General features: G+C 41.2%; 5 protein-coding genes across 11 annotated transcripts; 4 read left to right on the top strand and 1 right to left on the bottom strand.

The window, feature by feature from the left end:
- Positions 1–81: 81 nt before the first annotated feature.
- On the top strand, positions 82–3,529 carry LOC131672150 (replication protein A 70 kDa DNA-binding subunit-like). Its single transcript, XM_058949172.1, has 12 exons — positions 82–274; positions 345–392; positions 462–658; positions 725–918; positions 1,194–1,284; positions 1,366–1,528; positions 1,599–1,803; positions 1,902–2,014; positions 2,111–2,277; positions 2,413–2,731; positions 2,807–3,001; positions 3,075–3,529. The coding sequence occupies exons 1-12, from the start codon at positions 242–244 to the stop codon at positions 3,183–3,185; spliced, it is 1,836 nt and encodes a 611-aa protein (XP_058805155.1). The 5' UTR covers positions 82–241; the 3' UTR covers positions 3,186–3,529.
- A 1,076-nt stretch (positions 3,530–4,605) lies between these two features.
- LOC131672158 (40-kDa huntingtin-associated protein-like) lies at positions 4,606–6,185 on the top strand. The gene is made up of 5 exons (XM_058949195.1): positions 4,606–4,855; positions 4,936–4,982; positions 5,106–5,510; positions 5,597–5,818; positions 5,908–6,185. The coding sequence occupies exons 1-5, from the start codon at positions 4,767–4,769 to the stop codon at positions 6,075–6,077; spliced, it is 933 nt and encodes a 310-aa protein (XP_058805178.1). The 5' UTR covers positions 4,606–4,766; the 3' UTR covers positions 6,078–6,185.
- Positions 6,186–6,362: 177 nt separating this feature from the next.
- Positions 6,363–9,456, top strand: LOC131672151 (kinesin-like protein K39). Of its 2 annotated transcripts, none has more exons than XM_058949175.1 (5): positions 6,363–6,503; positions 7,492–7,603; positions 7,656–8,177; positions 8,228–8,765; positions 8,841–9,456. In XM_058949175.1, the coding sequence occupies exons 2-5, from the start codon at positions 7,509–7,511 to the stop codon at positions 9,123–9,125; spliced, it is 1,440 nt and encodes a 479-aa protein (XP_058805158.1). In that variant the 5' UTR covers positions 6,363–6,503; positions 7,492–7,508; the 3' UTR covers positions 9,126–9,456. The 2 variants fall into 2 exon arrangements, with proteins under 2 accessions (XP_058805158.1, XP_058805156.1); XM_058949173.1 differs by having other exon boundaries at positions 6,415–6,645; positions 8,841–9,451.
- Positions 9,457–13,564: 4,108 nt separating this feature from the next.
- On the bottom strand, positions 13,565–16,366 carry LOC131672159 (UPF0047 protein YjbQ). 5 transcript variants are annotated; one of them, XM_058949199.1, is made up of 4 exons: positions 15,246–16,366; positions 14,954–15,172; positions 14,710–14,846; positions 13,565–14,591 (listed from the first exon to the last, which is right to left on the bottom strand). In XM_058949199.1, exons 2-4 carry the CDS (start codon positions 15,111–15,113, stop codon positions 14,376–14,378), a joined length of 513 nt encoding a protein of 170 aa, XP_058805182.1. In that variant the 5' UTR covers positions 15,114–15,172; positions 15,246–16,366; the 3' UTR covers positions 13,565–14,375. The 5 variants fall into 5 exon arrangements, with proteins under 5 accessions (XP_058805182.1, XP_058805180.1, XP_058805181.1 ...); XM_058949197.1 differs by having other exon boundaries at positions 13,567–14,591; positions 14,954–15,482; positions 15,822–16,365; XM_058949198.1 differs by having other exon boundaries at positions 13,567–14,591; positions 14,954–15,482; positions 15,835–16,365.
- Positions 16,367–17,099: 733 nt separating this feature from the next.
- Positions 17,100–21,777, top strand: LOC131672157 (probable actin-related protein 2/3 complex subunit 2). Of its 2 annotated transcripts, none has more exons than XM_058949192.1 (8): positions 17,100–17,522; positions 17,941–18,034; positions 18,092–18,191; positions 18,272–18,479; positions 18,569–18,789; positions 18,874–19,075; positions 19,151–19,174; positions 19,257–21,777. In XM_058949192.1, the coding sequence occupies exons 1-8, from the start codon at positions 17,449–17,451 to the stop codon at positions 19,315–19,317; spliced, it is 984 nt and encodes a 327-aa protein (XP_058805175.1). In that variant the 5' UTR covers positions 17,100–17,448; the 3' UTR covers positions 19,318–21,777. The 2 variants fall into 2 exon arrangements, with proteins under 2 accessions (XP_058805175.1, XP_058805176.1); XM_058949193.1 differs by having other exon boundaries at positions 17,101–17,522; positions 19,265–21,777.
- Positions 21,778–23,639: the final 1,862 nt, after the last annotated feature.

Genomic DNA, 23,639 nt, shown 5'->3' with positions numbered 1-23,639 from the left:
AGCGAAAAAAATGAACAAGAATGAGAACAACGGACATAGGAACCACATAGGCTTTTATAAACAAGAGGAACAAAAAAAAAGAATTGCACGAGTTAGCGTATACATTTCGTCGCATATTTCCGGTAAACTGCAAAAAAAAGTGAAATAACTGTTATCACTATTTGAGATTTGAAAAAATAGTACAATTGACTGTCGCAAAATTTTGTGTATCCGATAAACTGCTAAAAGGAAGAATTTAGACATGTTACCTGAACTTACGAAAGGTGCCCTCGACGTGAGTCCTTTGTCTAAAAGTATTCAGAGTCAAATATATCTTTATTGCACTGATTTTCCAATCTTTTTAGAGAATCATGTCTGGAGAGGAAGTTGAGGAACCTATTTTTCAAGTACTGGTAAGCGTCTTACACATATTAAACATCTGCTCATAATTTTGGTAATACTATGAGTACCTTTCTTCACAGGGACATAAAAGACTTGCCAGTTCAACAAGTGGTGAAAGGTACAGGCTTCTTGTGTCTGATGGAATCAAGTCTAATTCATTTACCATGCTGGCAACACAACTCAATCAATTAGTTACTAATGATGTTTTGTCCGAACATTCCATAGTTCAAATCAAACGTTATGCTATTAGTATGGTCAATAATGGAGGCACCCAAAGGCAAATATTTTGTAATTTTAATAAAATTAATCTTTTTACACCAATTTTTCTTTCTTTCATTTATAGGCGTGTTATGGTGATACTTAATATAGATGTTTTGGTACCTGGTAACGAAGTAGGAAAAGTCTTAGGTTCTATTAGTGTAGACAATACTAGGACTGAAGAAGCTGGCTCTAATACAGCTCTTCAAGCAAGTGCTGCACCTCAGTCAAAGCCTGTGATCAATAATCAAGTTGCACTAAAAACAGCACCTCGAGCCAGTAAGACATCTTGTTTGTTTTTATTAGATTTATACTCGATAGACATTCACTAATTTATCTATTACCATATAATTTATAAATGATGTTATATGCTATATATTTTTGTCAGTTTTATAAACCTCTTTGGAACTCAGAAGATTCCAAATTAATTAACTTATTTATTGAGAAGTTAGTGAAAAATGTTTCAATTTGATTTGTGAAAAATGATTTTTTTACTTGTACATTTGAGCCTTTCGACATTAATTATTATTACAATTACATTTTCACTGTTTTAGATAATACATCCAATAATCTGAATGAATCTATATCAGGTAGTGGAGGTATAAGTACAACTCCTATTGCTGCTTTGAGTCCTTATCATAACCGGTATGTTTTTTATTTTAATATTATACTAATTTTATGTTGGCATGTAAACTTTTATTTATAAAATTTGTTTTTCAATTTTAGTTGGGTTATCAAAGCTCGAGTTACAAACAAATCTAATATACGTACATGGTCAAACTCTAGAGGAGAAGGAAAACTATTTCATATGGATTTATTAGATGAGAGTGGTGAGATAAGATGTACAGCTTTTCGAGAGCAATGTGATAAATTCTACGATATGATTGAGGTAACGAACGAAAACAGAAAATCTTATGTACAAAAAATAGTGTGTTATTAATAATTTTATTTTTATTTAGATTGGCAAAGTTTACTTCATTACACGAGGTGTTTTAAAACCTGCAAATAAGCAATTTAATAATCTGAAAAATGATTATGAAATGACTATTGGGAATGATACTGAAATAGCTGCCTGCAATGAAGAGAGCCAAGAAATTCCAGAGGTTCAATTTAACTTTGTGTCAATCAGTTCGATTGAACATAAACAAAAGGATGAATTGATAGGTGAATGCACATTGGTGATCTTACCGTGAAATTAACAATATTGTGTACTTTTCTTTATGGATAATTCAAAAAAACTATTTTACTACAATATTCTTTAGATGTGCTAGGAATCGTCAAGTTTTGTTCTGATGTTCAAAGTTTGACAGCAAGAACTACAGGGCGAGAACTGAAGAAGCGAGATTTGAGTATTGTTGACGAAAATAATGATCTTGTATGTTTGGATTAGATATGGATAAAAAAGATAAACTTATCCTTTTTATCCTCTATTATAATTTTTCGAATGATTTTTTGAATTTTTTGTTCTTAGATAAATCTTACATTATGGGGCCAGCAAGCAATTGAGTTTAATGGAGACAATAATCCAGTGGTAGCTATGAAAGGAGTAAAGATTGGTGAATTTCAAGGTGGTAAAAATTTGTCTATAGTAGCTTCATCGTTATTTCAAGTTGATCCAGACCTTCCTCAAGCGCACAAGTAAGTATATAATAAAAAAATATTAAAGATTAAGTTAGAGAGAATAAATCAATATAAAATAATATAAAATAATAAAAAATAATATAAACTATAAATCAATAAAAAATAATACAAACACATTACCACTTTACTCAGACTTCGTGGCTGGTTCAAAACAGTTGGTGCTTCAGAAGAGTCTCGATCAATATCCAAAGTTTCAGCTGATGGGGGAAGTATGAATGGACCTTGGTCAACATTCAAAGAAGCTGAAGAACAAAGATTTGGACATGCGGATCAACCAAATCAGTTTATTACAAAAGCGACTGTCAACCTTATTAGATCAGAGAATGCTCTTTATAAAGCTTGTCCAACGGAGGGTTGCAAGAAGAAAGTTGTCGATCAAAGCAATGGAATGTACAAGTGCGAAAAATGTCAAAGAGATTATCCGAATTTTACGTATCGCTTGTTGGCATCTGTACGTTACAATATTAAAAAAAAAAAAGTATTTTTCTTAATCGTTAATTTTTTTGTATCTTCGTTGATTTTGTAGGCCAACTTGGTAGATTGGACTGGTCATAAATGGGCAACAGCCTTCAATGAACAAGCAGAGATTTTGGTCGGCGCTACAGCACAGGAACTTGGAGAATTGAAAGAACAAAATAATGACGCATACTTAGAAAAGATCGGGGAAGCAGCATTTAAATCCTACATTTTTAAGCTGCGTCTCAGGCAAGAAACTTACAATGTAAGTATTTATTTTCGCTGTGAATAAAACGTATACTGTTCATAGGTATTTAATTTGAAATATAATTTTACAGGACGAAAACAGATTAAAAGCAACAGTGGTTTCAATTCAACCAATTAATTATAAAGTTTACACAGAATATTTGTTGAAGAAAATCAAGGAGTTGGCTAATATAAAAAACTAGATTTAAATAATTATTTATTAGATTTTTTACTTGACAACTCCTAATAAAAATGTTGTTGGATTCTTAAAATTCGCAAAGTGACAATCTTAACTGGTCAGACTTTTTGTACTAATTTTTATAACTCACAGTAATAACTGAATTCTATACATTCATTGTTCTGTCGAAAATTTTGATATGCTTAGCTGAATAGCATTATATCCAATATTTTTTAGAATTGAATAAATTTAACTATAAGCACAATCTTAAATTATTGTAATTATTTTTAAACCATTATATACTTTAATATGTACAATCTGTGAGTACCGCTCAATTGTAAGTTTTCTTGTCTGAATAAAAATAATTTACTGATAGGTATTTCTGTACGTTTTACTCAATGATTTATAGATTGCTGCATGTATATCATATGTTTCGAATACCTCGTACGATAAAGAAAAGCACAATTGCTGTGTGTAACAGTTTCTTTCAAATGGCGCGATCACCATTTCAATTAAAAATTTCAAATTAAATGTTGTTTGTTTATATACAGTATATAAACACATCACGAGCTCCTGTTATGATTTAATTAATTATATAATTATTGATTCAAAATTAATATTAATATCGATATCGTATTTTCGAACATCGAGAATATATCGAAAAGAATTTTTCAATAGTGGAAAGTGAAAGCGATACGAGAAAATGATTATTTATTGCAAAGTAAAAATTAATTATTTGCAAACATTTTTGGATAGAAATTATTTAATTGATAAAATAACTTTTCTTTAAATTTGCTATCAAATTATCTCTCCTTTAAAGGATAAGTGAATGTTTGTTTCGCTAAAAAATTATAATGCATCATTCATTGATCGTTTCGTTGAATTAATGCGTGACTTTTTAAAATCTAGACAATTTATCACACAAGAATCAGAAGAATTTGTAACTAGGCTATATACAAAGCTGTAGTGCAGAGAATTTGGTATTTCTATATGTATAGTCTATACGATCTAAGCTCAGCTCACGCCGATTGTTAATTGTTAATAAAAGAAATGATCTGCAATATCATCTTATTTAAAGCTCGGATTGTAATTTTTTCTTTCAATTAAAAAATAAGTTTCTTATTTTGTCAATCATATTATAATTATACTTCGTTATGGAAAGTTGCTTCTCCGGTAATCTTTAAATATACATATGTGGCGGTTCCCGATTCGGCCATCCACATCTAGATGGCATCGGCTAGCCACGAGCGGCAAGAAATACGCTCGCTGAACATATAAGTCCGCATAGCGACTCGCGCACTTCGAGCGTATGAGGCAGGTGTTATCGGCCGTCGAGCCTCACTGACGAGTCCCGCCGATAACACCGGGACGAAACGCTTTCTGCCTTACCAACCGCACTCTTCTTCCTACTTCACGAGTACGAGCCTGGCTAGCTCGTTCTCGTCCAACCTTTTTCGATCGACATCGACACAGTCACGATCTCACGATCTTCTCTCAAAATCTCTCTACTCCCGACAGCCAAACATACATAAGTCAAGAAGCAATAATTTGAATCAATCGTTAAGATCAAGGAAGATATCTTATTTGAAGTTGAATTGAAAAAAAAATGTCCTCGCAAGATCAAACAAACAATAGAGCTGCTGATGGAAATGATTTTCTTTTAAAATATCATTTAATTTCTGGTAAACTAAAAAAGTAAGGTTATAGTTGAGTTGAATTCCGTCTACTTATTTTCCCCTAAATTTTTATCAATATTAATTAATTTTTATATTCAGACGCTTTTTACGTAAACCAAATGTTGCAGAGGCTTCGGATCAATTTGGTAAGTGCTGAATTGAGAATGAATAGTGAAGCAATTAGGCTAGTTGAAAATATCGATAACAGGATGGCATGTCTTAGGAATAATTATAATAAGTTGATAAGAATCATTTGAAATTGTTGGCAGAAAATTTAGCAGTTAGCTGTGAGCGAATAGAGCTGCATCAGTACGCAGGCTGGTGTTGGTTAGCAGCAGCTAGATGTCAAGGCACTGTGGGAAATGTTGTTTATGAAATAAATCTACTGACTAGAGCAGGTCGTCAGTTTATGATGGCTAACAAGAAAAGACACAAGATTGGATGCTTATCCATAGGAGGAGAAGATTCGCAAGCAGCAATAAATGCATTCAATCATGCCATTGCCAGATGCGACAATCAGGAATGTTTTGGAGTCATGTCAGCAGACCTGGCGACAGAGCTTGCCATGTTTCTGAGAGTCAATCCAGAAGGGATGGATTATCTCTGCAAAGCAATTCACTCGCATCCAACAATTAAAGCAACAAACAAACTAGTATCTTGTAATATAAAGCAGGGTAGCTATCATTTGACTAAATTAGACAGCATATGAAACTGGCATTTTGAACTTGTTATATTGTTGCTATTGGTTCTTGATTGACAGGTGACTACGTATCGGCATTACAAGTTGTCACGGAGCTCGTAGAAATGATTGAAAACCACGCCGGTCCTCGGATCTTGGGCTATTATCGAAATATATTACATTGTTGCGAAATAAGCAGAGTATTACTGTTATTGATTTTGCGGCCGACTCCACAAAGGTTGGCTCCGAGTCTCGCTCAGGTGCTTGAAAAGTATGCTTGGGCCGAGGATAATGCAACTTCGGGTAGGACTGATCTAATGAAACAAAGAAAAAAATCAACGCAGTGCGTTTAATTGAAATGGTTCTTATTGTAATTCACTTTCATTTTTTAGCGCCAAACATGACGGAAGACGAACTGTTACTGTTGCAATCCTTAGTACTTGCTTGTCAATCTGGGGATTACGAAGCTCTGTTGGAGCTCGAGATTGAGCTATGGTTCTATCTGGATACAGAGCAGAAGGAGCTTCTGCGAAAGCTCATTCAAGCCTATGCTAAAGAGTGATCAAAACAAATCGATAAGAGAATAACAATGTGTTCTTGAAGAACATCATGTTTTGTAAGAACAGTCGAGGATTGAAAATAAAGTAAAATAATTGATTAATCCGGAGGATAGCAATTTTCAATAGGTGAAGAGCGTTCATCGAATGCTGCGCAACTTGTCGACGAAAGAGCAAAAGGCCCTCGTCCGGTTGACTGCTGCGTTACATCAAGTAAAGGGAAGGAGAAGGAGTTGTTTTTGTTGCTATTGTGAGCCGCTCTACGCGCGCGAGAGGGAGAGAGAGCGCGAGAAAAGAAGAGAAGAGCGTTGGCTGACTAAAGCAACAGCGCGCCGCTTCAGTCTTTGGCGCGGCCGACGAGAGCAACGCATGTCAATCGCGCGAGTTGCCTTTCGCTCGAAGCCCTCGAGTCAGCAGCAGCTACGTATCTCGTGAGTACATCGGCTGCGAATCCATCCGCTGATCGAGAGAGAATAAGGGCCAAGAGACGAGTAGAATTATTAAAAATCGAGTGCGAGTATCGCTGAACAATCAGGCGTAACTTGTGCTCTGAGATATACGACGCATTCCAGGGTAAGAATCGCATGAGATACAGCTTGTAGCGAGTAATAGTGCACTTGCCGCGACTGTGCTACCGGCGCAGGTGCGCGTCCACCGTATAATTTCGCAGGTGATCGTTGGCTCGAGTTTCATTGCTTAGATGGCTTGGCCGGATTATTACGACGATTAGGCAGCGCGAGCAGGTTTTGTCCGTCGCCAATGGCAGCGCGCTGCCGCAAGCCCCGCAATTATTGCCAGGCGCTGCGAGACAATGGGAACGGAACTGCTTGGAGCTTATCTCGCGAGCGCAGGAAAGGAAGCGCGAGCAGTAGCGTTCGTCCACGAGGGGTTTTTGGCGCGGCCCGAGCGAGCGCAGAACAAAGGCCGAGAGCGAGGCGAGTCGGCGACGGGCACACAAGGACCACTCTGTCCGACTGCTGGCTAATTAGTGCGCAGATGTAGAGGCGTCGCCCGACTCTCGTAGGACGTGGGTTTGCCCGTTGCGTTCCGACGCGCGACCTCTGGCCCGTACGGGCGCCGCGCGCAATATTGAACTTGACAGCGGCCGAGCCGCGGCCGACGACGAGCGAGCGAGCCGATTGTTGTCTCGCCGCAGTAACTGGAGATCTGGCGTTCGGCCGTGGCGCGCTATCGAGGCGGCGACTGCCGGGGTCAGCTGGGTCAGCCGGGTCAGCCGGAGCCGCGCGAGTCGCGGCTTCGCAGCGCGAGGCCCGCTACTGCGCTCGTGGCCAGCGGGCCAGATAAGCGCGATACTCGGAAAAGCCGCGCGACGCAGCGGCTCGATTAGATAGAGCGGCGGGCAGATAGGCGCCCCGACGCCGCGAGCGACGCTCTCATCGACGGACGCGCGTGTTGCAGAGCGGCCGAGCAGCGGCATGCAGTGGGGAGGCCCGAGGGCTAGGCGGCTGCTGCTGGCCGCGGCGCTGCTGGCCGCCGCCGGCCCGCCGCGGGCGCGCGGCAAGGACATCACGTAAGTGGCGGCGCGCGATCCCCGGCGGCCACTGACGCGCACTCGCCCACAGGCACGAGGACATCAAGGACGCGATGTTGAGCCTGGTGCACCTGATGCGCGACAACACCGAGAAGCTGGAGCGTCACGAGGCGCGCGACCGCCAGACGGACGAGCAGCTGAAGAAGGCGCTGGGCCTGCTGACGAAGCGCGCGGCAGGCGCGGACGTGCTCAAGTCCCACCTGGCGAAGCTCGAGGAGCGCGTGGCCGGCGTGGAGCAGCTGCTGGCGCAGCGCGACGAGCGCGAGCGCGCGCAGCTGCAGAAGACGGCCGACGGCCTGGAGGAGCTGCAGAGCCGCCTGGAGGGCTGGGCCACGGAGGTGCAGGCCAAGGTGGCCGAGGCCGCGGGCCGCGACGAGGCCCGGCTGGAGGCGCTGGCGGCGCGGCTGCCCGACGGCGCGCAGCTGCTGGACGAGCTGCGCCGGGCGGCCCGCGTCCTCGGGCGCATCGACGAGCGCACGGGCCCCGCGGCGGCCGCCGACGCGCGCCCGCCCGCCGCCGAGGCGGCGCTGGAGCTGCTGCGCGAGCTGCCCAGGTAGGCACGCGCGCCCGCCGCGGCCAGCGCTGACGCGCGGATGCTTGCAGGGCCGGCGAGCTGCGCGCGATGCACGAGCAGGCGCAGGCCGCGGCGCTGGAGACGCGCCGGCTGCTGGCCGAGGCCGTGGGCGCGCGGCTGGCCGACGACGGCCGGGCGCTGGGCGCGCTGCGCGCCGACCTGGCCGAGGGCGCGCGCAGTCTGGGCGCCGAGCTTCAGCAGCTGGGCAAGGGCCAGGCCGTCATGATGGAGATGGCCGACCAGGTGCTCGACACGAAGAAGCGCTTGGAGCACGCGACGCGCGTGCTGCGCGAGGTGGGCGAGCTGGTGGTGGCCCAGGGCGCCGGCATCAACGAGACGCTGCACGCGCGCTTCGACGGCATCTCCGCCGACATCATGGACAACCAGAACGGCGCGCTGGCCAACCTCACGCTCAAGATGGAGCAGGAGATGAACCAGGTCTGGCGCCAGATCAACGTCATGTACCAGCAGATGATGCAGAGCGCCAAGGCGCTGGACCGGCTGCACAAGCAGAACGAGGCCTACGCCAACGGCACCACCGAGACCATGGACGGCATGGAGAGCAAGGTAGGTCCGAGTTGCGCGCCGGCCCGCGCCGTCCCGCGCCGCCCCGCGCTCCTCATCTGGCCCTCGATGCCGCAGGTTGGCGAGATCACCAAGCGCATGGCCGAGGTCGACACCAACCTCAACTACCTACTGGGCCGGTTGTCGCTTGTCACGCAGGAGTTCAACCAGATCAAGGAGGGCCTGGGCGCGGCCCTCGACAACATCAAGGCCTCTTTCCGGGAGGTGCAGCAGCGGGCCAACGACCTCAGTCCAGGTCCGCACCCGCTGCCCCCCGACTACAGCGAGCCCGTGTCCGAGTCGCCCGAGCCCGAGGCCCAGCCTGCTGCCTTCGGCGTCGAGTTGCCCCCTTCGCGGCGCTGAGCGCGTGCCTCGACATCCGCCGGATATGCGAGAAGCCTACTCGCCGATTGTATCGTTTGCTATTCTCACAATGTTGCTCTCATCTGATCAATAAACAAATTCAGTCAACAACACGTATAGCCACTGCAGACCGTTCGAACTGCCGAGTGTGCGTGCGAATAGGGCGGTTGGAGGCGACAAACAAAGAGAGCAACGTTTAGTAGGATTAAAATACTAGTATGGTGCGCGTGTGACTCTACGCTCCTCGCCAGTGTCGATGAAAGACACTATCCTTGCGCTCTCTCTCTCTCTCTCTCTCTCTCTCTCTCTCTCTCTCTCTCTCTCTCTCTCTCTCAGCCTACGGGGTTATACTCTCTTCGGGTAGCAATAGGTGCCAACTCCATTCAGTGGATTCGACGAACCTGGACTCGGACTCGCAAGGAACCCTCTACTCATCTTGATAGTCGGTCCGAATTCGCAAATAGCTTTTCGCTTCGCGCACGCCTGCTATAAGGCACGAGAGATGCTTACGAGATGTCTTGCTTGTCGAGCTTGCGCGCGCAGGCAGTGAAAGCAGTCGTTCGAACAAGCTCTGCCGAAACACAGTAGGCTCCTTGGCCGCTCGAAATTGAGAGAAATTTACGTGGGACATCGACGAGACTGAAATACGAGTCGACCACTGTCTCAAGCGATCGGCAGAAATGCAGATGCAGTGCGCAGTGTAACGATCGCGCCATCGGATGCTTCGACAAACGCGCATGTTTCAACAATATAACTATACGGTTGGATGGTGTACGAGCGCTGTGTCCGCACAACTTCCTCGCCATGTCCGAGTTATTTCATTTGACACTTTCCCCCTAGCTGCGTTTTAGAGGCGCTAAGACTTCGTTTATCTTGGTTCTCGATGCGCCGGTTAACCGTCCGCGCTGTCATCCGCATGCGACGTCCAATGGCAGCCGCGTTGCAGCAGCGTTGCAGAATGAGAATTGCAAATGAGAATAGAAAAAATCACCGAAATAACAGTTGTTATTTGTCATTGATTTATTTATTAACGTGTTTATTTTCTTTTGTGTGTGACTCGTTAAGCTCGTATACCCTGAAAACTATGTCAAGTATAATTTTCGTATATAGAATTGTCATTCGAAGAGGCAAGTATTTGGTAAATTATAGCAATTATCTTTACAAAAAAGTTGAAATGACAGCAAAATCGAGAGAAGCGAGAAAAAGCGATGGGCCGCGCTTTGTCTGTGGTCTTGGTGCCTGTTTTATGCTGGCCGATCGCCCCTCTCTTTTTCCCGCTCTCGCGCTGGCGTATCCATAAAAACGCTCGCTTCGCCGCTCAAATTTGCTTGCTCGCTGCTCTGGACAAGCGTTCACGAATACGCCTCGTGCAGTCGTCCGCGTCGTAGGCGCAACTCGCAGCACAAACTTGCTAGATAAGCGCGCGTTGGCTTTTGCGGAGCACTTGCTAGATAAGCGCCTGAGCGCCTGAGAACTGGCCTCGGAAAGCTGGGCTAGTTTGGAGGAGAGCCGAGAGTCTAATCCAGCTGGTCGCAATAGCGAGACCAGCCAGAGGCCATTCGGGGCTTATAACATTACAAGTGTCGAAATAACGAAGAAAGATAAGCGAGAATAAACGACTGTCGGCATAATCAGACGTCAGCTGAGCTTTGTTTTTCTCAATTGATTTATTCGTTTGTTCCGTTATAGATCGTACACAGCACACGAGCGCACTGGCGCTAATTCGTCGTCGCTTAGTTACTCGTACACGCGCACTTGCACGCGCTAGTGCTCTGAACAGGCTGCTCGAGCGAATGAAATCGGCGAAGAAGCGCCGACAGATGCACACTACACACACGCGCGCGCGCACACACACACACACACACACACACACACACACACACGTTTGTATCGCGCTGCCAAGCAGTGTAGGTACTAACAAGAGCCGATATCTTACAGGTTGATCGATTAAGCGTAGGTCGAACAAGCTGAGCGCAGCCGTTCCGCTCGCTCGACAACGCTGACCGTCGTATACGCTTCGTGTGCAGATCAGAACTACAGAACGAACAACTCATACAAGCAGTAGAAAATTGGCGTATCAAATGGATTTTTCCACGATTAATTGTGGACTACGTACTTCTAAAGCTTCGCTGCTGACTGCCTCTTTTTAGACTTGAACACTTGCTTGTTACCCTACCAAAATATTACCTACCTACACCTACGATTCCAAACCGCATACAAAATAATTATCTCGCCAATTCTCCGTATGTCAACAATATTCAAACTTTCCAAATTAAAGCGAACAATGACATTTCTCTTAATTCATTATTATTTTCAATCAATTAAACATATTATTCATACACGCAAAATTACCGATAATCTATAATTAATTTAGCGTCAAATATCCACAGCTGTATAAAACACTTCACTTTTATACTCAACTTGAAGACATTTTACATAAATTTACAAATCTCGAATATTGCGATATTTGATAGACGCATTTTAGTTTCAGTAAAAATTGACAAATGAAAGTCGTATTGAATGCATGATATACAATGAAAATGAAGTATCGAGGATCAGAGTTCATTTTCCGTTCGTTTTTAGTTGTTACGTGTATTTCAATGGACCCCCACTGAAAATAATTGATAATTTACACGCTATGTACATGTTTTGATAAATAATATATTGTATATATATTTCTATTCAACAAATATAAACTTAGTCGATATAATTCATTGAGAATACTTGAAAATGTTCTCAATGTAAAAAATAAGCTCTATCGGAATAGAATGGTAGAAGTGCGACGTGTGGTGCGCAGCTACGAAATGCAAATGTCACTGAATGTTCGAGTAAAAGCGCTATTATTTTACAATGATGGTCACAGAAGTAGAAGGAATAAAATTACCCCGCCACCTCATCATTACATATTTACTTTGACTTTGATTCTGTAAAAAAGGCAAAAGTATGCGTCAACAATGAATCTTGCAAAATTACTACTATAAAAATAAAATTGAAGAATAATCTAATATTTTCAAAACCTAGAGCGTCGCGTGCGCATTCGTTTATCTGACTATATACGCAGACACGCTTGCCCTTGCTCTCAACCAAGCTTTATATCAATTTTAATGTCTGCTTGTCTTATGTATATCATTGTCACTAAAGTCAACCAATCACACACCACACATTTGTATAAAGCTTATCAATCCTTCTGCCGTATATCTAGCGTTCCCTGACGCAGCTGCAAGTATAATTACTCATCCGTATGTGCTTTGGCGCGCTAAAATTCAAAAATTTTTCGGATATTGGTGACTGCTGCGCGTGCTACGTTATTTTAATATTCCTGCTCGATGCAATTCGCCTTTTACTCTTCGATATCTTTATCTTGGCTAGTATCAAATTTCGACAAACGCTAGTAAATTTACTTTACATATATTGTGTGATTAATTGTACAATATGACCGATATAGCTACTCCATTATTTTATACTATTATTTTTCTTACATCGTTTTTATATATTTTATATTCAATTGTAAATTATAATAATTATTCATTATTTCATAACAACGCTTCTCCCTTTTCTATTTATAATAGCTCACGCGCCTGATTTCTCATCATTTTTTTTCTTTCCGTCTCCTTTTGCTTGCCATTCTTTATTCAAGTCTTTCGCAACGTCTTTTCCCTACTCGTACAAATGTACTTGTTCAGTTTCCCTTTCAATCACTTACATTCTCACTATCACGCGGATTTTTTGTTCTCTTTGACAAATCAATGGATTATACGCTGCGCTTATTATTATTATCTTTTTCTTCGCAATAAAAAAATAGCAATGTTGTAATTAATCTTTGAAATAACACTTTGAAAACTTGTGATTCTTTATTTAATAAATTGTGATGCTCTTTAAATTTGTTCTCATGCCCCCATAGTCATATTTTTAGCAAAATCAAATCTTGAAAATCGCCAATAATATCATTCAGATCAAATGTATTTACAGTACTGATCTGATCGGGGAAGATAATCAGCATCTTATTTATAAGTAGAACCAACAAGAATGTAAATAACTCGGTCTTGCATTCGGAATATCGTAGCAAAATTGCGCTGTGCTCTCATTGTTGACGAATTTCAAGATTTGCACAAAGATGTTTATTTCATATAATCTCGACGTACTCTTGCACACCACGAATAAGACAATCAAATGACAATTATTGTTGGCTTGTAGTTCCTTGAAATGGGAAGTTGCATCGCTATTGTAACTAGTTATGCCCCTTGAAAAACTACATGTATAGATTTAGTTTGCTCAACTTAGATTCATTTTTTGCCAAGAGTATACCTGGAAATAGTGCTGAACCCTACAACTGCAAGTTTTTATCAATTTTTTTTCTTTTTATTTATTATTAATATTGGTATTATTATTATTATTATTATTATTATTATTATTATTATTATTATTATTATTAATTCTGGTAAGAGTCTCTCTATGGAGCTCATAATAAATAAATAAATAAATAAATAAATAAATAAATATATATATATATATATATATATGTACATGTTACGTATATATCTATATTTATATTTATGCAGACTACGAGCAAAACGGTCTGCTCTGGCAGCTTTTTTAACGGTTCGTTTCTCGACAAAACGATGACCAAAGTTTTTCCTCGACATCATTTGTTATTTCTTCGCGATGCGAGGAAAACCAAAGGTTATCCAGACACGTGTGTACAAGTCCTCTCTCGCTCTCTATCATCGAGCTCTACTTCTTCACTCGAACTAATATTCATGGATCGAGACTTTATCTTGCCTGCGCAGATTCTCATGCGTTAGTTGTCCGGAACACAAGAAAGCCGCGCTTATGATCAGCATAAAAAAAGGAACAATAGGAAACGAAGTGAGCACTTAGTGGGACGAGGACGCGGTGCTCAAATGAAACTGGAGGATGCGCGGACAGTTTTGCGACTTTGGCGAATAAAGTTACGCGAGTGTAAGCACATCTAGCCAAGGGACGCGACAGAGAAGACGGTTGCAGGCAAGAATGCCAGACCCTCTGCCCGCGGGGTGCGTCGAGTCAGTCGAAGGTGGCGGCGGCAGAGGCTCAAGGCCGAAAGGAGGCGAGAGAGCGCACCCCGGGTGACCGCGGCTAGCCCTGCGAGCCGCGGTCGGATGGGGCTCTGGAGGCGGGCGTGCTGCCGGGCGTGGGCGGCTGCTAGCTGGTGTTGCTGGAGGTGGACTTGCGCAGCGAGCGTTTGCCGCGCCGTCGCGGATGCGAGTGGTCCTAGCTGCTCGTCGAGGCGATTGGGCTGACGGGGCTGAGAGGGCTGCGCGTCGAGTCCCTCAGGCATCCGGTCAACGTCAACACGAGCTTGCGGCTGCCTGCGTGGTCGCGATGCTCGCACAGCCAGACACCCTGCCACGTACCCAGAGCCAACTTGCCGTCTGTTATGGGGATGGACAGCGAGGAGCCCAGAAAGCAGGCCTTCACGTGCGCCGGCTGCAAAATATCGCTCATTCTGAGTGCGGTGCAGTCATTGTGACCATGTACTTCTCATTTCCATGACGAAAGACAAAGAGTCATCTATAACATTGGAATAGCAAAGTATTTTACCCACCATGTCGTCTGGCCCTTCGCAGCTGTGCCTGTATGGTAGTCCTTCAGGAACTATTTTGTTCAGCATCATTTCCATATCGTCCCTCACATCCGGATCCCAGCTCTCGTTCAGTGCCAAGCTTGCAGAGGTGTGCAAAACTGCAATCAAAGTTCCAATGATAACATGACAAGAGATTTGTGTAAAGTTGACTATTGTGGCCATGATGATCAGACAATAGTCAGAGGTGACAAGACAGTTTACGTACTCTGCACATGACAGAGGCCAACTGAGAACTGGCAGAGCTCAGGGATTTGCCTGAGTATCTCCTCGGTGACCAGATGCACACCTCTGTGCTGAGGCCTGAGGTTGATTTTCTTCTGGAACCAGGCGTTGCCGATCTGTATCCCCTTCTGGGATGATGCCATGACTGCGCTTGGTGACGGTGTCTCCCGTGAGTGGCTCCGTGATTGATGCAGCTTGAAGCCTGATGGTTGACAGAGCGAGGCACAAAAAACAGCAACCCGGCTGAGACACGCACACTAAATATATACACGTACGAGTTGTACGAGCCGCCGCTGCCACAGTACTATACAACAGCACGACTGGGTGTATTCTGTGCTCGTCACACTCTAACTGACACTGGCCGGCCCATCGCCACGGAAGAAGACGTAGATAAGAGAAGTTGCAGTCGCAGCAACAGTGCCCACAGTGGCAACAGTAGAATAACGTAGCGTTGTTACAGTGAGTCTAGCAGGAGGCAAGTGTGCTCGGTGGACGACTGCCAGGTGTCATAACTAGGACAGAAGGTTAAGAGAGAATCACTGATTACTCCGTCTGTCTGCTCGGCAGTATACCGGAGGTGCACCACTCCTCTCGCGCACGCTTTCCCTCTCTCTCTCTCCCTCTCTCTCTCGTTGACGCGCGCGGTAACACCAGCACACCTCTCGCTCCTCGCGTCCAAAGAATCAGCACACAACTCACGAGTGCGAAGCTGGATTCGATCACGCAAAAGTGCCACGAAGAGGAGTCCAGGCCCTGGTCCTGGCTCACGGATAACCCTTTGCTTTACTCTTTCTTTGTGATTGACCGCGAGTATCGCGAGTAGCGCGCGCACAGCAAGACACACAACTCACAAGCAGTATGCACCTACTGCACCTCCATACGTATTAATGCAGACTCGCTAGTGCTCCCGCAATTGCTCTTTTGGGCTTTTTGTGTGTGTCTACATTGTTTTCTCGGTCTGTCTCTGCCTTACACTCTTGACCGGGTCTGTCTCGCCAGCCGTAGTCCGTGGCCCGTACGCTGCTGCACACTCCCACCCTCGTAGTCTAATAACTGTCCTCTAACCTCTTTACTTCGCTGGTTGTCTCGTACGGTGTGGTCTGCTGGACTGTGTTGCGTATGTGTCAGGTCTGATTTGTCCAGTCTGTTCGCACTACCTTGACACAAGTATAGCGTGAATGACGTAGGCGAATGCAATGTCGCCGTGGTCAGGTGTACTGGTCCTTTTGGCGTGAGAGCCCCGTGAATTGCAGTCAGATAATGCCGTGGTTATGTGCTAGTGCAGTTGCACTCGCGCGAATCTGAGCTGGAGCTCGTCAAAGCTGCTACCCCCCTGCTGGCCACCCGCTTATGCTTATCTAGCATCGCTCCCTCTTTCTCTCTGTCTTTCTCTCTCGTGCCGCGCGTCGAGAGCTATATTATATATATATATATATATATATATATATGTAGCTACCTGCTATGCTCTTCATCCTCTTTTCTCTTCTGCCTGCCTGACTCTCCACTCTATATAGTATTCCACGTTCCAAAATATTGCTTACGACTTGTGACGCATGCGTGTGCCGCTCAGCGCGTTTTACAAAATGATTGCAATTTGTGCTTACTTCTATTACTTGCTTTAACTTGCAATAGCAGTTGTGGCGAATACAACAAGTGGAATTTTACATTCTATATTGAAGTTACCGCAGCAACGTATTTTATTTGTCACACCTTAATTGTCTTCTCTGATAAGAAAATAATATAGAAATAAAATAATTTTTATTCAGTCTGTTTTGACAGCAAAATAAAAATGTCTTTTTACTTCCACCACGTTTTAACGGATGTTAAGTCTCATTGCGAACATGTTCTTGCTTATAAGATTTTATCAATAAAAAAAAATTTAATAGTTTGTTGAAATTTCATACAAGAAAGATATAGACGCTTTTTTGTAAATAATGTTCATCATTTAGGATAAAAAACCACAAATAAATGAAAAAATATTTTTAATGATCATAAATTGTAGTGGTGAGCAAGTGCGAATTGTAACGGCGGCGACTACTTATGAAAATTTAGCTTCGTACCGCTTACTCGTGATATATGTATATATACACTCAGGATACGTTGTAACTCGTAGAACGTTTAAAAAAACAAATGTTATTAGGTTAACATTATTAAACTGTCTCACTCATTGGCTAATTTTGAATTATTCTGAATTATTCCATGAGTTATACAACGTACCCTGAGTATACATATGCATGTATGTGTGTATACGAGGTAAGTGCTGCGCTTGAGCAAACTCCGAGAAGGCGTATATAAGGAAGATCCGACAATACTGACATACATATAGTCTATCTATGTAACGCATTGCGTATTACGTGTTGCGCACAAATGTACCAGTAGTAACCGTCCGGTCAAATTGAATGGCTATAGATCAAGTTTGCTTGAGAGAATTTTGTTTGTTAACTTTCGTGCAGCATAATTGATAGTATAGTCTTTGCGATGATTGTACTGGAGATAAACAACAGAATAATCGAGGAGACATTAACCAACAAAATTAAGAATGCCTTGGCAGGGTGAGTCAAATACATCTTTTTTCTTACACCTATCTTTCTGTTTTCCGCCCTCGTTATTTTCATTTCCTCAGTAAGAGAGAGAGAGCGAGAGAGAGAGAGAGAGAGAGAGAGAGAGAGACACGAGTTGAACATCCTTTTTACGTATTTAATGATTCTTGCCGACCAATCCAACATACACACTGATAATGGTTGCAATAACTGGGGCGCAACCTAATCTTATCCAAAAATGACTCTCCTGCTATTTGTTTCTTATTCCTACCAAATTGATTACATGCTTCATGATTGTTCGCCAAGTTTTTCTATTGGATAAATTTTGTTGTTGTATGAGATACTATCTGTTTAAAGATAAATTCAAGCAAGTGTCTCGTTTTGTAAATTAACATGCACAAGTTTTCTCTGAAAAAGTATTACTTTTCAGAGGTAAATTGGAGTCAACAGATGTTATGATAGCTGACTTTGATGGAGTGCTATTTCACATTTCTAATCAGAGCAAGGCCAAGTCAAAAATTAGAGTAAGGAATAACTTACTGACAAAGTAAGAGCGACACTAAGGTTTTCCTCATTTACAGATAAGTGCACTACTCAAATTTTATAAACAATTGCAAGAGCATGGAGCTGATGATTTGCTTAAAAGAGAATACGGCAGCTATCTGGTTGAGCCAGAGTCTGGTAAAAGCCTCAAATATTTAGTGCTAATATATTTGCAGATTCAGAGCTTCTTAGTTTTAACTTATCATTTGCCTTTATAGGTTATAGTGTTACAGTTATGATAGATCTTGAAAATTTGCCAGAAGATTATGAAAGTTTGGTAAAAAAAATTGGTTTATTGAAAAGACACTGCTTTGCCAGTATATTTGAAAAGTATTTTGACTTTCAAGAAAAGATTAGCGAATCCCCAGAAGATAGTAGCAAATTACAAAAGAAAGCTATTATTCAATACAGAGATCAAGAAATTATGTAATAATAATATTGTTTTGTATATTTCTTCATATCGATATACATAAACACATATCAAACAAATACATTTTTTTTTTATTGTACATTAGTTATGTGGAGGCAAAAAGTGATCGAGTCACAGTAGTTTTCAGTACGATATTTAAAGACGTTGATGATATGGTCATTGGCAAAATGTTTCTACAAGAGCTTAAAGAAGGTAGAAGAGCAAGCCACACTGCTCCACAAGTACTCTTTAGTCATCGTGAACCTCCTTTGGAATTGCAGGATGCATCTGTTCAAATCAGTGACTGCATTGGCTATATAACTTTTGGTAATTGAATTATTTTTAATCTAGTTGTATTGCAATATTGTAAATATAATTTTATTTAAACAACTTGATCTTTATTTATTGCAGTACTTTTTCCAAGGCACACAAATAAAGAAGCACGTAGTAATACTATTGACTTAATTCATATGTTCAGACACTATTTACACTATCATATAAAGTGTAGTAAGGTTTATATTCATTCACGTATGCGAACTAAAACTACTGATTTTTTAAAAGTATTAAACAGAGCTCGCTCTCAGCCTAAAACCACGGAGAAAAAAACTATTACGTATGTATTTTAATTTAGCACGTTGGTGTATTCTTCTAAATCTTATTTAAAAAACAATCTTTAATTTCTTTCCAGGGGTCGAACGTTCATTCGGAAAGAGTAAGCATTGTAAAATAATCAAAAATACAAAAATATAAAAACGAACAAAGCACGAAGTTTTGTCTCTCATTGCTTCTGTAAGATTTACAGGCAGAGAAGAACTAATCTTAATAAAAGTTTTGGTTGAGATGCCACAGATATAAGTATTGAGAAAATCACTACCTTTTGGTAATTGACTTTTCAAAGCGATACAGATTATAATAAATGCTTTTGCAGACTCGTCAGTTAGCATTCTGGGTTTTTTTTTTCCAAACCGATAAAGTGCATACGGGTTCGAGACTATATGGCGATCAATCGTTATGAAGTGTATTAAATAATAATAATAATAATAATAATAATAATAATAATAATAACAATAAAAACGATTTATCGTTCTTCTACTTGCAGTTACGTAATTCATAGTTTTGTTGTGTCGCATTTAGTCAATCGTTATTTACATTGTACTCGAAACTGAAACAATCTTATGCCGAATTTTTCATTTATCTTGTTTCAATTGTTTATAATCTCGCGAATTCTTGTGATGTTACGCAAATGTTGTCATAGATGCTCTTGCAGTGAAACAAGACTAACTCAAAGCAGAGAATCGAGTCAATTTTGAGAAAGTTAAAAATGCTTTTCACGAAAGCTTTGCAAAAATTTGATGTTGATTTATAGATGGTCAAGAATTTATCATTAAAAGAACGACAGAGAGTAACCTAACCTAAAAATTCGTAGAAAACTTATTCTCGCTTAAGTACAAGTTGATTACATTATAGGAATAATATAATTTTCTCTATTATATTTTCAATTACTTCTCAGGCTGGATGACTTCGTAATCATTGATCGAAAGTAAATATTAAATTGATTATAAAGTTATGTAGAGCATACAGCTAGACCAGCGAGAATTCGTTTTTTTTTGCTTCATATTAGTATTTAATAATTATCGTGAAATATTGTTATCCTGGAAGCTGAACATTTTTTTAATATTATTTCTTCCGATTCATTAAAATCGTATTAGTTTTAAAATATTGTGATGATGATTCGTTCAAGTGATCGAAAATTAGACATATCCAAAAAGAGAAAAAAATTATTTTCAGAATATTACGCTTACGCTTGTTATTTATAACTAAATTTCAAAATAAAATAAAGTGCAATGAAAACAAAAATGATAGTTCGAAAGATATTTAGTTCGTGAATTGTTTGGTGGAAAAATAAAACTGATAGACAAAGCCGTTCACGATATTACAGCATTTTTTAAAATTGTTTCTTCAACCTGCCAGCACAAAGCTGTCAAAAATTTTTCTGATGTTTATGTGTTAATATCTGTAGGAGGGTTTTAAGAAGCCTCCAGTGCTATGGTGGTTCTGAACAGATTCTCAACTTTGTTCCTGCACTTTAAAAAAAAAAAAAACTTTACTCTTATATTCAACTCACTGTTCAAGTACAAGTCATTGGTCGATTAACGTGGAAAAAAATACGGAGTATTCCTCATAGTATTTAGTTTATTAATGATCCCTATCAAAAGTGAATGTATATACTTTTGTTGACTCAAAAAAATTTTATATCTAAAACTGCCATAACGTGTGAATCGTATCAACAAAAGTCACTTAAAAATGTTGAAAAATTTTAATGTTATCGGTATCGCGCAAGTAATATCCTAAGACTGCATATATTTATGGTAGACTGTTGATATTCATGAAAATAAATCGAGAAGAAATTGATCGATTTTTAGATATTCCTCTGCGACATTTTCTTTAATTGAGAAATTAAAGAAGATAGGACAACACAAACCATTTGCGATGTAGCATCTGATGAAAGCTCACATTATCTATAAGGTGTTACATTTTTGTTGGGGAACTACTCGATTAAGAGATAGTAAACGATCATTTTCTAAAATATCGTGGCCACGGCCAGGGAAAAAAGTAAATTATAGCATAGTACGTTGGTTGCAGTACATGTTGGCCTATGAAAATCAGCATGCCTAATGTCCTACATACGACGATCCGCAATTGTCGGTACTTACTGATATTTGCTGTTCTAAAAGACATAAATAAATGAATGAAAAGAAAATTTTTAGCAGCCTAAATAACAGAGCCCGGAAAAAATATCCATCATTATGGATCATTGCGATTGACGTTGAAAGCAATGAGTGCGTAAATTGAATATTAAAATATAATTGTTGAGCGCACTACTATCCAGGCTTAACATTTAGCATACTTTCGATTTATCCGACAATAAATCGGATAGCCGTTGGAGCCGATGAGTTACATATGTGTGATAACGAACAATGGCTGCAGTTGGCTGCACACTCCTGCGTATTATGATATCGATTATAAATACCATGTTATGTCTGCAATATGAACTGAAGCGCCGCTCTGAATGCTTGCAGTTATGGAGAGCATCCTGTCAGCTATGTTTATTGATTTGTTACTAGACAATTAACGAGCGAGGCTTTGCTGGCGAAGGAGGGCAGCGAAAAAGCAGGGAGTGCCTGTAGACGATAATTAACCGCCACACCCTCGGCAGCCTGCACACCATCGAAAGGCTGTGGCTCAGTGAGGAGAGGTCTGCCTCGCGGCAAACAGCCGCCGCTTGCTGGCCGCTGAGAGCTGGCATGCTTGGATAGCAGAGAGCATGGAGTTGGCGCTAGACGGCGGTTTCAGCTCCTCTTCCCCGCTGTGCAATGCGACGGAGGAATGCGGCGGCGAGGTCGAGTGGCTGGAAGAAGAGATCGTTGGCATGCGGCTCTGGCAATTCGTCGGCATCATTCTCTCGGTGGTTCTCGCCGTTACAATCACGATATGTTGCTGCGTCAAGTTCCGAATACCTAGAACCAAGCAGGAGATAGAGGCGGACTACGTGCGCAAGAAGCTCACTCTTAGCTTCAGGAAGGAGCTCGCCAAACTCAACGACAAAGACATGGACGAGATGGATCTTCGCCGAGGTAAACCCAATGCCGACACTCGACCCAACACCCGATCAATAATCATATAGCCCATATCGCAACGTTCAATCAGTTTACACTCTGAAGTCATTGCACCTCTTTCGTCTTTTCATCATACTCCAATTTATTCAGAAATTAGAACGTTACAACAGCACACGCACAAATACGTGTAAACGTATTCTGTATATACACACATGATTATATAAGCTGATCGCATACAATAATTGTCTCATAAACATATAAGTATATCACAATTGGATTGACGAAGCAGGCTATAGCCAACAAAATCGTTCATTTATTTGGACTCTTTGAATGACGAATCTCGTTTATTGACAGCCCTCGATTGCATTCGCAATGCTCTGGACATAGTACAAATGAATGACTCGCTCACGCCAGAGCAGAATATTATTTGCGGAAGAACCAACAGAAGATTAGGATCGAAAATCAACTCGATGTTTCAAGGTATGAGAGTTCGATTCAACAAAGATGAGTCCGCCGAATTCAACACAATGATTTAATCGCTTTTGACCAAGCATCAAGACATTTTCGCGTCTTTTTCGAAGTATTCTTTTGTTTTTCATTTTCTCGTATACTTTTTACTTATTCATTTATGTTATTTATTTACCGCGATCCTTGAAAAATCTCAAAAATCTTGGCACGGAATGATTATTTACGCGAGTTCAACTATTAACGACGAAATGTTAATGTTTTAAAATTAATTTACAAGCTAATAGTATTATTTGTGCAGAAATATAAGGATACACCTGTTCTGTTTATTTGTCACGCTATTTGTATATGAAAATAGAATTTGCAGAAATTTATCAGTAGTACACTTGGCTCTGCCAAAGTATTCATTGCTAAACATTTACATAGCATAGAATATAAAGCAGATACATTGTACAGCGAATTTTATTAAGAAAAGATTGTTTGATTGATAAGGATGTAAGGAATAAGTCGAGTGGCTTGCGCAGCGTTCACACAGCTAAAAAATTTAAGAGAAATTTCAATCTCTCTACTCGATTTGGTATGCGTGACTTGAAAACATTGTGAGTAAGACAGACTTACCATGCAACATCGAAATATTTAAATCTACGTTTAACATGTATTCTATTATATTCGTATAGTGTAGCCTATTTTTTGAAGACTGTTCGTCAAATTTATGGTATTATACTGTGTGTCTTGCCACTGACTCGCAACAACTTGCTTGATTCTTTGCAGAGCTGGACATATAATCCTCACCCATTGTTGTAGTATATCTCTCAAAGAAAAAAAAATCGTGACGATAGATATATTTGCTTCTGTTTAAGTATTAAAATTTAGCAAGTACTTCTGATATATTTTATTGGATAACTATACATTATAAGTCCTGTCTATGACGGGAATAACAATTTGTACTTTTGAAAACATCGGCGTTTTTATTGTACGTTTTTAAAACTCACAATCAACCGACTGACGATTAAACTTTTAGTAATAATATCAATACTTGATATTATTATCGGTCATACAAGTATCGCGAAAAACTTATTGAGGTTGATCAGTTCA

The sequence above is a fragment of the Phymastichus coffea genome, unplaced genomic scaffold (genome assembly GCF_024137745.1).
Source record: "Phymastichus coffea isolate CEN01 unplaced genomic scaffold, Cenicafe_Pcof_1.1 PCOF00143, whole genome shotgun sequence".
Taxonomy (NCBI): domain Eukaryota; kingdom Metazoa; phylum Arthropoda; class Insecta; order Hymenoptera; family Eulophidae; genus Phymastichus; species Phymastichus coffea.
The sequence above is the reverse complement of the archived record's forward strand: the minus strand, read 5'-3'. Positions and strand labels throughout refer to the sequence as shown.